Here is a 14,118-nt window from a genome sequence, read left to right on the forward strand (position 1 = left end):
CATCGGTAGACAGATAACACGGCACAAATGCATCGTAATCTGACAAGTACACAGCTGGAGTTGTTCAAACCTCTGGTACAAGCAGTTCCGCATACACAAAAAATGAATAACTTCGGCAATTTTTAAAAAATACTTGCAGTGCGTATTAGCAGCTAAAATTCTGACAGTGGATTTTGTTGTGTGTACTCTTGCAGTGAAAAAAAAAAAAATCAGGGCAGGTTTCGACATGTCGGATCGGCTCATTCCCTTGTGAGTCCTTTGCAATGACATACTTCATAAATCCCTCCCATCAGTCTGTGTGCACATCCCCTACCATTACTAGGCAATGGCTTGGTAAAAATCCCCTTACTGTTGCTAGGCAACAGCTCAGTAAAATCGTTATCAATGCAATAACAAAATAATTGTTGGACCCTTCATTTTCTATGAGGCCCATGACATTATCAAGCAGAGGAGGTAATTAGTTCTTCCCAGAACTTGTTTCTTCTTTCTTGCGTGTCATATTTCACCTTATTGTGGCCTTCTGAATCAGCCCCTTTTTGTGTTTTATCATTTCTTCCACTCACCCTGCCCTTGGACAATGGCCCTTATGACTGTGCTGTGGTGTAGACAGAGACTGTGCAATGGTACAATCCCTTTGTTTAAGCAACAAGTTAACTCAGGATTGGAACATGACAAGAGGGCCTAATCCATAAAGGTTGAAGAAAAAATATGAAGTGAAGATCTGTGATGCTTATTGCAACAGGTCAATTACTTATAACAATACCCCTTCGGAAAAAAATATTTTGAATAAATGAACACATAAAAAAAAAATAGAAAAAAGCAAAGAAGTAAACTAACTTCATGGACATTCAATATGAAGTACTTATATAATTCTGAAAATACCCTATAGCAGTGGTTCTCAACTTTTGTAAGACAGCGACCCAGGAAATTCTTTTTTGTATAAGATGAGGGTATGGTATAAGTGATGCCAGGACACGGCAGTTCAGAAAACTGTCCTGTAGGTAAATAACCTGGTCCCAAATTTGCAACAAGATTTCCCGTTCAATTGATGCAATGGCTTCACAAAACCTACGCTCAAAGTCATCAAGATGGGACACATGATGATCTACATTGTAACGCCATACCTTTCAGTCACTGTTTATACACTCTTAAAAAGAAAGACTTCCTAGAAATCCCTGGAAAAATACCCCTGCATTACTGTTTCAGTTAATATGAGTATTAACATAACTTATTCAGGACATATACAAACACATCCCCATGCTACAGATAGGACATGATCTTGAAAACGTGACATTGTAAAATTTCACAGTGCAAAATCTTACTTTCCCATGGACGAAAAGCCTCCAAAATCTTTTCTCCCCACAGCCCTTTCCTCACTTCCTGCTGTCTTCCAATTCCGGTTGAACCATTTTACACATACTCTGGGTCATCTCATAGGTCTTTTCCCCTAAATTTTAATTCCACTGCCCTTTTTTAGTATCCTTGTTTTATCCATTCTTTTTGCATCACCAAATGATTTTAAACTTTCCTGTTCTAACTCTATAACAAAATTTTAACTCCTGAGAATTTAATTTGCCCTTCTGTTAATGTTTCTTTTCCTCTCAGTGCTTCTGGAAGGTTTCATATCCATTTCTTTGGTTTAGATTTTGCTTCTGTTTTTAAGGGTCCATGTTTCAAATTCAGTTCTGCCTGTGGGGCTTTCACATGATGGAAGAACAGTTCCAAAAATATGTGAAAACATATCTTGTATCACATCCACTCCAAGCATGTAACATGCATGCCCAGAGTAAGGTGATTATCTTTGGTTTATAAGTTGTCAGTTTCTCGGACTGTAAAGTACTGACTGTCAGGAGTAGTAAATAATGAATTGAAAAGGATTTTGAATGAAGTGCTCATGACCTGCTGTAGGTACTAATTGGGCATTTGCCTAGGAAGAACCAAGGACAGCCATAAAAATCAGTAGTTGGTATATAAATTGTCCTGATCCAGATTTGAACTAAGCACCTCATGCATAAAAACCTAGAACATTACTGCTTCAGTGAAATTGTTTGGCAGTTACATGATGTTATGCACAAACAGCACATAATAAATTCCATGATTCTAATTTAATTTCATACCTTGTAAACATTTTAAAAATAACTGTCAGTTTTATACACCCACCTTTCAGACTCGCACATTAATTTTATACCTGTACAAGCTTCATATATCCAGCTGCATACAAATTCATCAAAGCTCTTCATACGAAATTTGAGACATGCTACTGGACCTCAGGTTCTTACAGCCATAGCCAGCATGACAACACAGGAAAAACCAAGAAGCCACACAGGGACAGTACATATCACAATTCATAATTTCATTTTGCTTTTTGCTAAAATAAAATTAATTTCTACAACACTCTGGTTCATATTATGACCATTCATTGGCAACAATTCAAACATTTTATGCAACTGTTTAAAGAATTACAACACAAATGACGGTTTTTGTCACTATAGCTGAAATGTTTGACACTGTGTAAAGTTTTGAGAAAGTTCATCTGTTTAAAATGGGGCGGGGGGTGGAATTTCTTGTAGCCTGGTGCGGCACTTAGATTTGTGCTGTCCTGTTTGTGGCAGCAACTGTTAACATTACTGCCTTCTGGGATGTTACCCCATGTACTCTGGTAAATGTATACCAATGTCAGATGAACCTGCTGCCTCTAACAAAATGTGAGTAACATTACGATTACAGCAATAGAACAATAATATATAACTGAATTGCAACTACTCAAGAACTTCCAAACATTTTACGAAACCCAAGGGTTCATTACTGTGTTCACAAGAGCACTCCACTGGTCCATATCCTGAGTCAGATCAATCCAATCTATACCATCCCATCCCATCTCTATGATCCATTTTAATATTGTTCACCCACCTACATCTTGGTCTTCCTACTGGTCTCTTTCTTTCTGGTTTTCCCACCAATATCCTACACACATTCCTCTTCTCCCTTATGTGTGCTACATGCCCTGCCCACCTCATCATCCTTGACTTAATCATTCTAATTATACTTGGACAAGAGTACAAGTTATGAAGCTCCTCATTATGCAGTTTTCTCCAACCTCCTGTCACTTCATTTCTCTTTGGTCCGAATATTCTCAACACCCTCAGTCTATGTTCCTCCCTTAATGTCACAGACAAAGTTTCACACCCATACAGAACCACAGAATCCTAAATAATAATATATAACATAAAATATTCACTTCATAAATAAAAAAAGAATATAACCCATTATTATATATTATGGATATAGCAGACCAACAACACAAGCATACAACAAAATAATCACAGCTTGATATTAAAAGAATAAGTTTAAAATATTTTAAGTATTTTACACCTTTAAAATGCAAAGTGTAGCAACATGACAAGGGGAAGCAATTTCCTTTCAACTTGTACCCCTAATGATGGTCAGCTGGGCCAAGACCAAATAATATGAAGAGACAAATGCTTTTGAAGTCTGAATTTTAATACATCAATGACTAAGCGGCCTCCGTAGTCTAGAGGTAACGTTCCCACCTCATGACTCGTGGTACGCGGGTTCAAACCCAGTGCAGGTCGTCAAATTTTTAAGGGCGGAAAAATTCAGGGAACAAGTCCTCCGGGAGGGTCTTTAAGCCGTGTGTCCCGTGTCGTAGCTTTACGGCACGTAAAAGAACCTCATATCTCCTAAGGAGGTCACTGAGCCAAATTCAAGGACGTTTCCCGCCCAACAAGTAGTCTCTAACACCTCTGATAGATGGGGGAAGCATTATAGATACCGCCAAGCTAGTGGAGGCCAAACTCGCTGGCTCGGTCGGGACTGATGGTACTCACCAATATCGGTAGGATATAGAGACTGGTAGAATATCATAGAGGGGAGCACAATGGACCAATACTGGTCTAAGTGCATGGGGAAACCCACCCTCTCCAATAACTAACTAACTAACTAACTACATCAATGAAGTTCCACAGGATGTTGAGAAGCACAAGTGCTAATTTGGCATATAATTTACAATGAGACAGTAAAACTTCATTTAAATAATTATTCATGATACACATACAATCACGTCCGGATGAGGTGAATTTTTTCAATTGTCCTAACACTTCCAGCCACACTATGGCCTTGGAGTTGACTCNCAGGGATAGATTTTTTATATATATAAAATCAAGTTTTTAGCCAAGTGCATTTAATGTGCTCTTCAATTTTATACAGTTCATAGTGCCAAGGTAAAATCTGTCACTTTTACAACAACAAACATAATTTTAAATAATGTATGACAGGCAGAAGCATAATAGAATATGGGAATGACTCAGAAAGAATCTGCACTTTTCACTCCAATTTGCAGATGGTAGATGTTGGCCTGATGACAATTGGCAGCACTGAACCTTGCGAGATGATGTGTCGATTCACCGGCTGACACGACCTTCAATGCAACGAGTAAGCTGCAGTGAAGCAGAGAACAGGGCCATGGTTCATTCTTTTCAGGCAAAGGTCCTGAAGGTGTTAAAATTCACACACATTTAAGCACCAAATATTGGGACAGTGCACTGTCTCAACAGAGTGTGTGTAAGTGGATAAACATGTTTACAGAAGGCAGGATAGTGTAACTGATTCAGAACTCTTGTGATGCCTGTCCAGAGTAACAAGTGATAAACACATAGAAGTCAGAGCCATGATTCTTAAGGACAGAACAGAAATAACAGACACTGCAACATTACTAGACACCATGAAGATTCAGCTCATTCAACAGTGTATGACATCCTTGGATTCCACAAAGTCTGTGCATGGTGTGTTCCATGTGAAGTGATAAAAGAGCACAAGTACAATCATGCCAGCATCAGCTCACATCTGCTTCAGTACTCCTGCTATGAAGGTGAGTTTTTTTAATCACAGTACTATTGGTGATGGTTCTGGGATAAACTATCACAAAGCAAAAGTCAAGAGTATGCAATTGTACCACTCTTCATCTCCTGCTGCCCATAAATTCAAGATTCAGCCAAGAGCAGGGAAGTTAATGGGACTCTCAAGGTACTATCTATTAACATGGAACCACAGTAAAAACTGCAAGGTATTTCAACATGTTACAAAAATTATTGAAGTTATACATTAGTACAAAATGATGAGGAATATTATCAGAAGGTGTCCTCATCTTGCATGACACTGCTCCCCATACTAGGGAAACACTTTGGTTCTGAAATTTGAAGTTCTTGACCATCCAGTATACAGTAAAGACCTTGCACCATTGGATTTCTGTCTGTTTGGAGCTCTACAGGAGGTTCTGACAGGTTGTCAATTTGCAGATCACGAATAGGTGCATGACTATCCCCAGTCTCAGCTCAAACAGTTCTTTCTAATGGCATCAGAAAGCTTGTGGGCTGCTGGACAAAATACGCTTAGAAGCAAGGAGATAACGCAGGAAAGTGATACACCTCAAGCCTTCCATACTTATTTCAATTGTAGGAAAAATTAAGTGCAGAAACATTTTGAGTCACACATGTTCACACACAAACACATATATGGAAACCTATAGAAAAAGAAACAGAAATACCTTACGGATTAATTCCATACACTATTACTTTTGGGGAAGAAAATAACAAGGTGGAGAAAGCGTCTGTTTGAAATTTACCATAATGAAAGATGTTTGTAATACTAAGGAATTTGCTGCAATTTAATACACATTCCAATCTTCAAAAGATGAACTCAAAAAAAAGATTTCATTTTATATGATAATTATTCAATATTTATAGAACTTCTACACATGGTAAACAACTGCTGAAACAAATATTTTTGGAAATGAAAAGTACTATCTCCTGTGATGTCATACACCCCAGTAGAAGTTCACAATGTTTCTGTAGAACATATGCTGCCATCTTCATGGTCAACGTGGAAGCCGAGCAAGTATATAGCAAGCAGAGCAAACCTTCAATAGAAAACTTTATTCAGAAATGTTCCTGTAAGGAGTCCAGAGAGAATAAAAAAAGCATTGACATGGACTAACTCTCCAGGACACTTACAGGTCTATGTTTGAACCATGTTTCCTATGCACAACTTACTTCTTGCTGGTTGCCAGCTTGATTTAGTTTTTGAGCTAGATCAGGGCAGTACAGTCCTCCAAAATGTGAGCAAACACCTATCAGACTACATGACAACAAAACCCAGAAGACAGCACTCTTCATAGTCACTGCTGTGAAAACCTCAGATCCAATATTTCTTCAAATATTTCATTAAAATTTATTTTCAATAAGCAGCGTCATTTTTTATGGTATCTCCGTGTAAGGACCGCAGAATATGCGTGAATATAACAAATATTTTTTTCACCTCATATATGGTTTAGTATAGTGTATCTACCAGGAAAATTACCACAAGTCAAAGTCCACATAAAATACTGCAGCAAACAATTCCAGTTTCACTTCTGGTCAATGGCTGCACAGGAATATCTGCAGCACATACTCCAGCATTACCCACCAGTTAAAACACCACACAGATGACCCAATGTTCAACATGAACCTTCTTAAACAAGGTGGGCACCTTCTATTCCCCACATTCACAGAGTTCTGACTTTGGTGAAGGGAAGAGGGGGGGGGGGGTAAAGTGAATCAAAATTAGCATGCGTAAAATTTCTACTGTCTTGAAACTGCACAGAAAGCCAGTGCATATATATGAACTACCAGGGATTCTGTCTCAGGAAAACTGTTCAAAACTCATTTCTTTACCAAAAATGTCACTTGAACAGACTCCAACGGCAAATGATTCCCTTACTCTGAGTTCCCAAACTATCGCCGTGCATCAGCTACCAGATTCTAACAGCAACAGCTCACAAGGACTGGAGGCGATACGTTGGTTCACACAAGATCTACATGGTGCTACATCCAAGAAGACAGCATTCTTCAACATATTCATTAACATAGGAAAAAATATTTATAGATACAGGAACTTCTTGTATGGAGAGTTTAGTTCACCATTCATGTCAAGTTTCAGTGGTGCCAACCTATGCAGTCATTCTGTTACTTGATTTAGTGCAAATACAATATGTCTGCCAGTGATAATAAGTTAACAACTATTCACAAAACTTTACTACAATTACAATGATAGAAACACAATGCCCAGTGTGAAATCTGAGGTTCTTACAGCAGCAAGTACCAAGATTTGACACAATGCAGTCTGGTAGAGAGGTACTGATGTTTTAGAGGAACCTGCTATCTCACTAATCCACCCTGAAGTAGGAGGCAGCAGTTTCCTCCTCCAAAATGTACATACCTATCTACCACACTATACAGTGTCATATCCCCAAGGACTGTAATCTTGACAAGGGTAAATATTTGTGTTCAAAGATACATGGCACTTTCTTCACATGATTATCATTATATGAATATTGTGCTGGACATCATTCATTGTCTGTGGTACCATTAACATACACGTGTTTTGGAAAATGATTCATTTCTTTATCATCAGGTGTAAGCATGTGGGTTGGGGGGAGGGCTCCTATGGAGTTGTAGCTATTTTAAAGCTCCAGTCTCAGATTGGAGCTGAACATCCATTCATAGGACCTGAGCCAGCCTGTGGCATCTCTATAGGAGTTGCCAGAAAGGCAATCAGGGACTGGACAAATATGAAGCACAAGAAATACTGGGGATCCTTGACTGGACTCAGGCAAGCAAAGGGACTCATACGAGGACCCTCTACTAAAAGAGCGAAGGAACTGTTGAAGTTAAACAGGAACCAGCTACAATGGGTGGTGGGACTACTTACAGGACACGGTCACCTTAAAGGACACCTCTTCAAACTGGGACTAAGTAACAGTCCAACTTGTAAGTGGTGTCAAGAAGAAAATGAAACAGCCACACATATCCGGTGTGAATGTGAGGCCTTAGCTTATTTAAGATCATGTCACTTGGGTCAATATTTTATGGAACCAAGTGACTATTTCAACGTCCCCATGTACAAAATCCTGCACTTTATTCAAAGAGCAGGATTGCTGAGGGGATAATCAAAAGGGGAAGCACAACAGATCACTGCAGTCGTGGTGTAAGGGCCAAGAGAGCCCACCCCTTGTACATTCACTGATTCATTCAAGCTCCAGTCTCAGTCACTGTGCTAGCTCTTTCTAACACGTCCAACTGAATGGGACCACTCCATCCTCTCTTATGATGGAATGGATCCAGTTTCTGGAACATGATACCAAAAATACACGAGATAATGGACAATGTCCAACATAATATTCATATAGTGAATCAACCATTGTCACTAAACTTTATAGATTAAATATCTATTTATCACGCATGAAAACTGTATAATGCACACAAGAGAAAATATAGAAGAAGACGTTTTTATAGATATATTAACTATATGAGGTCTGGAGAAGTTGGAACTCCTGTTAAAATTGCAATGCGAAGCTTGTCTGAAGGCATTTCACTAGGCATCCAGCCCCAGGTCCTCTAGAAGTCTGTCGATGATCTGCAACTTCTCACTTGCCTCACCCATCTCACTGACTGTCTGAACATCTGACGTGATGTGGTAACGAATGTCATCTATAATAGGAATGCTGTCTGTCTCTTGTCTGCCTCTTACTTCTGTAGCATCTTGCAAAATCAGGTCATGTAACCCCTCATCATGCATTAACTGCACACAAAATTACACCAGAACAATCATTTTAGTGTCACAAAATGTGATTTATGAAAAAACAAATTATGATGCAATGGAACGCCTTTATTTTCCTCTTCTGCACAATTCTGAATGAAATTCCAGATGAGCTCTTGGCAGTAAATTATACTGAGCACTGCCAACAGCAGCTCACTGAGCAACACATGCTGGTGTACTGGTAACACTCGTAGACTTATAACTGGGAGGTGTTCAGTTTGAATATTGACCATGATACTGGCTATCCTAAGGTTTCTTGTTGTTTTACTCAGTCCCTTCAAACAAATTCCAGGATAGTACTTCAAGTATGCAAAGGCCACCCCCTTCAGAACCCTCTTCAATTTATCATTTATCAGTCTTCCCATCATTTAATGCTATGTACCTCATATGCTGACAGCATCACAAACAAACATGAAAAAAAACTGTGATTCTGGATTACAAAACTAAGAGCTGCTTTAAACTTATGAATGCCAAATGTTTGAAACTGATCTCTGGTGCCCAAGTCAAAAACTCTGAACTTCACAAAAACTGCTACATCTCATATTTAAAACTGTTATGACCTCAGATTCTCAAGGCAGTGATTACGAGGATCCATTTATCAAGTGGGATGTGACACAATCTGTTTCCTATCTGCCAGTATCTGCATAATACAGCACTGAATGGTGGGACAACAGATGAACAATGAACTGCAAAGATGCAGTCATGCCTTGCTAAGATACTATCCCAGCATTTGCTTGGAGGAACCAAATAAAACTATCAAAAACATCAGTTACACTGGATAATGCCCGAGCAAAGATTCAAAACAAGCACTTCCAAAATATAAGTCTAGAGCATTAGTGCTGCACTAACCTGTTCAATCTTGCTATATAGTTTGGTGAAAGTTTATACAACATTTTGGACAACTGTTCTTCTCCCCTCTTCAGGGGTAAAGAGCAGACTAAGCAAATAAGCAGAAAGCAGCTGCTTACCCCTTGAATTAAATATGACCCTCAACTTTGCAGAAAAACAAGGTTTAAAATCCCTTTTCCCAGATGATACATGTTAAAATATACTCTACCACAAGAAGATTGAGAAACAGCAGTATAACTCGCACTCGTACCTTATCAATGTGGAGACACATGAACCGGATGCACTGATCTTCAAGCTGCGGTAACTGGAAAAGCCGTGCAGTCTTCAGTCTGCTCACTACATTCTCTGTGCTCAGACAGCTCCCAAGAAAAGTTCCACAGCCTCGCTTCAAACCAGACAGCAAGTACATGTCTGCTGCACACAGCACATCCAGTGTGTGTTCCTCCCGAACCTGCAACAGGAACCCAGGACCTCGCTCAATGGTAGAGAGCACAGATGTCCATGTGCTTAATTAAGTACTACTCCATGAAGTCATATGGAAGAGTGGACATCTTGCTTAGTGCATTTTAACCTCAACACTATATGGAGACGACTGGTCAGCTTCAATCCAAGCTGCTTTTCTCCCAGGGAGACAGATCCCAGTACCGATTCGAGAGGTAGTTCGGACACGGCAAAGAAAAGTTTCCACCCCATGCTTGGGATCAAACATTGATTTCTCAGTCATGAAGCCCATACATCTCCCTAGGCAGGTTGGTACTTAATCAGCTGGTGAAGATATTCACTGCTTTCATGGAACCCAGTGTTTCATGAAGTATATTCAAAATGAGTTTGATTTGTTTCATTCTGGTCCGTCACACTAACAATTACAAATATAAATCACTCTGTCCAATGTGACCTGTAAGTTTTTTACTACATGAAAACTTAACACCCTTACATGTTTCGGTCTCTGTGGACCATCTTCAGAGGGCAAACATCACTACAAATAGGAAACCACCATCACATAAGTTGTTTAGACGTAAAGTACGTACGCTTATATGCTACAATACATAGTACACAAAATTGAACATTTCACAAACACAGCAGTTTCCTGGGAATGTAAAGTTTTTTATAAAATTGTATAAAATTTCTTGATGCTAATTAAAAAATTTTTGGGATTGTCAATAATTAAAATTCGTAAACCATGCAGGCTCGTGTTCGTCCTCCCATCGTCCCTCTTGTATGGGGCAGATATTGTGCCACCTGGCTATCTTGATGTGGAGGTTCTGCAAATATATTATGGGTATTTTACTATTTCAATGTTAATACTGTCTATATATATAATTTATATATATGTTTGAGGTTATGTTATGTCCTACCTTTATATCGTCCAGGCTTTGCTCATGGCTGCTGTGCTGTTTTCACTGTTCAGAAGTGTGTTGTGTCACATGAATTTATGCTTGTTGTGTTTGTGACGTCAGTGTGGGCGTGTTCTGATGATGTATTACTCGTATGAGGTCGAACATACTATGTAGGCTATTACTTTCTTTTTTATACTTTTGTTCTTCTATCAATTTATTGAATTTATTAAATTGATATATGTAGAAGTCCTCTTTTATATTCATTATGCCTCCTTTTTTAGCTTTTTCGATCATTTCCATAATTACTGTCATCGGCCCATATTGATGGAGGTTATTTAGTATATGTTGGGCAAACGCCGATTCGTCTTTGTTTAGTCTTATATTTCTTATGTGTTCTGTGCATCTAGTTGTTATATTTCTACCCGTTTGGTCGATGTATACTTTTTGGCAACTTTGGCATGTTAGTTTGTATATACCACTATGCTCGTACGGGTTTATTTGTCGCGTTTTGTTTATTAGGTTACCTATTGTGTGTGTTGTTTCAAAGGCTATCTTTATGTTGGTGTTTTTGAATAGTTTTGTGATTTTTGTATGTAGTTTCCTGTGTAGGTATAAGTGACCCATTTTTGTTGTTCTTTTTCATCTTTATTATCCGGGTTACTTATCTTTTTTTAAGTTTGTTATACAGGTGTATGATGTCTGCCTTTCTATAGCCATTATTTAGTGCTATATTAATAATGGTGTTTAATTCTTTGCTTTTAGCATCCTTCTCGAGTGGAAGTGTAAGAAGTCTGTGTATCCAGTTTTTATATGCTGCTAATTTTTGTTCTTTAGGGTGGCATGATTTATTATTTATAGTTATGTCTGTCGATGTTGGTTTTCTGTATATTTCCATTTCTGTTAGTTATGTTTAAGTCTAGGTAGGTTATTTGGTTGTTTACTTCTTCGTTTAGTGTGAATTGTAGGTTTTTATGTTGTCTACTGAACTGTTCGAGGATGCACTGTAATACATACATACTATGTATTGTAGCATATAAGTGTACGTACTTTACGTCTAAACAACTTATGTGATGGTGGTTTCCTATTTGTAGCGATGTTTGCCCTCTGAAGATGGTCCACAGAGACCGAAACATGTAAGGGTGTTAAGTTTTCATGTAGTAAAAAACTTACAGGTCACATTGGACGGAGTGATTTATATTTGTATATTCAAAATAATTCTCTGTCAGTTGAATTACATTCTGTTTGTCTAAGATCCACTTCAGTATTATACTCAGACTTCTAAGTGGTCTCTTTATACACATATACATGTCACAGCACTACACTGAATACTTTTCCTATATCTGAAGTTACCGTTTGCTGGTGTTCTCTCCAGACTGCCATACCTGACCAACGTCACAAGAAAACAAGATATATCTCTTCTAGAATACATTATGAGTAAATAACTTTCTCCTCTGTACACATATAGTGGATGCCATTAGCTTCTGTGACTCCTACGATGGATGTAGATTCTATGCTACACGTTTCTTTACAGTGAAATACCACACACTGTTAGTGAACTGCCAAAAAAAGAAAAAAGGCTGGGTTGGGAGGTAAGCCAGCAGATTTGACAGTAATGTGAGTGTAAGGTGACATTTACATAGTGGCTAGGAATGTTGCTTTACAAGAAGGAGCAAAGATTAAAAACAGGAATCCCTCTGTGCAGATGTGTCACTCAGATCCACAAGAGGTGGACAGGAAAGAGAGCTCCATATGGGTCAACAGGAACATGAACTGGAAGTTTGAGAGCAAAGCAAAACAGAATAATAATAGGGGCCTGTCTCACAGTGAGTTCCATCTCCTCTCCGCCTCCAATAGATATAAGTAACCACCTGACCTGAAACCTTCTCATGTAACCACACTTGTTTCAAGCTTGCAAATTGAAGCAGTTTGTTCTTCTGAAACATCAGGGTGCCGTACAGTGCTACCTGTTGTCATGATACAGAAGGTCACAGTCTGAATTTGCTTCTGTCATTTCATTTCATTTATTTCGTGTCCATGGATCATTATACATGATATAAGACATGTCATTCTTGTGTAGTTATAGTATAATAAGTTTCATGATGTTACTATTGGGGGGGGCTGCATGTGAAGCATGCAGTGCAATGTGGAATTTGGGTACCAACTCAGCATTTGCTCTGGGACCAAGGAAAACCACGGAAAACCTTGATCAAATTGGCCGGTCACAAGACCTCCCAGATACACTGGTTTCTAGCAGCACCACTCCCACCGCCTCGTTAACTCAGACAAACACTGCACAACTGGGATACCAACCTGAACAACATTGGTATAAATGTAATATACAACGGCAGCGAATGCTTCTACTGGAACATTTCTAATAGTAACCACTGGCTTTCCATTGTCAGCTGTTGTCTCACTGAAGTGGTCCCGCAGCAATGCATTGAAATACTCACTCCTTCCACAAAAGAAAGCCTGAGAGAAGAACACAGAACAGTATACCATTCACCTTTAAATCTAAATTACCATATTTCATTACAGAAGTCATAAAGTTTTCTCCAAAAATTTCATAATAAAGAAACTCAAGTGTGGTTCATGTAAGGACTTATGAAAATTTCATGCATATAGTCCAACCCACCAGGTAAAGTAAAACATTTTCTACAAAAAGTTGAGCAGGTCTAACAGAGAGGTGTGTAGCAAAACATAATGTTCTATTATTTATGCTATTCCATGTATTTAGTAAACCACATTACATTCTGAAGACTGCTGCGTTCTGCAATGCGACACTATGCAATCTGGCAGAACATGACTAATATTTTACAGTGAGTATTTAGGTCGAGGAAATTCTCTACCAGTGATCCAAAAAGAAAATCGCTGATTTCTCACATACCCCACTTACTGTCTGCAAGGGCTTTCAAAAGACACACATTTTCCCAATTCTCAAAGTTTAAATTTTCTTCCTATGAGAAAATCATCCCCCTCGTTGGTGTCTCCACCTTATCGTGGTTCAAGAAGCCAAAGAGAAGAATTTACACATGGAAGGCACCTGGGGATTGGAAGAGGCATCAGCTGGACTACATCCTTGTGAAACATCGATTCAGAAACAGTGTGAAGGATGTGAAGACGCTTCCTGGGGCAGACATTGACTCTGACCACAACTTGCTGGTTGCCAAGTTCCGAACCAGGTTGAAGAAAATTATAGGATTTCGAAAGCGCAGACCCAGATGGGATTTGGAGAAGTTATATGCTCAAAGACAAAGCGTGCAAGAGACCCTAGAAGAGAAAC

At 38.8% G+C, this 14,118-nt stretch overlaps 1 protein-coding gene across 1 annotated transcript in view; it reads right to left on the reverse strand.

The window, feature by feature from the left end:
- Nucleotides 1-7,958: 7,958 nt before the first annotated feature.
- LOC111869986 (ankyrin repeat and BTB/POZ domain-containing protein 1) overlaps nt 7,959-14,118 on the reverse strand; it is a 14,941-nt gene continuing 8,781 nt past the window's right edge. Inside the window, exons 3-5 of the mRNA XM_023861890.2 lie at nt 13,149-13,307; nt 9,752-9,952; nt 7,959-8,634 (exon numbers count right to left, since the gene is read on the reverse strand). Of these exons, the coding sequence (XP_023717658.2) occupies nt 8,428-8,634; nt 9,752-9,952; nt 13,149-13,307 (567 nt within the window). The 3' untranslated portion in view covers nt 7,959-8,427. The remainder of the gene's footprint in view (nt 8,635-9,751; nt 9,953-13,148; nt 13,308-14,118) is intronic.

The sequence above is a fragment of the Cryptotermes secundus genome, unplaced genomic scaffold (assembly GCF_002891405.2).
Source record: "Cryptotermes secundus unplaced genomic scaffold, Csec_1.0 scaffold2456, whole genome shotgun sequence".
Lineage (NCBI taxonomy): Eukaryota > Metazoa > Arthropoda > Insecta > Blattodea > Kalotermitidae > Cryptotermes > Cryptotermes secundus.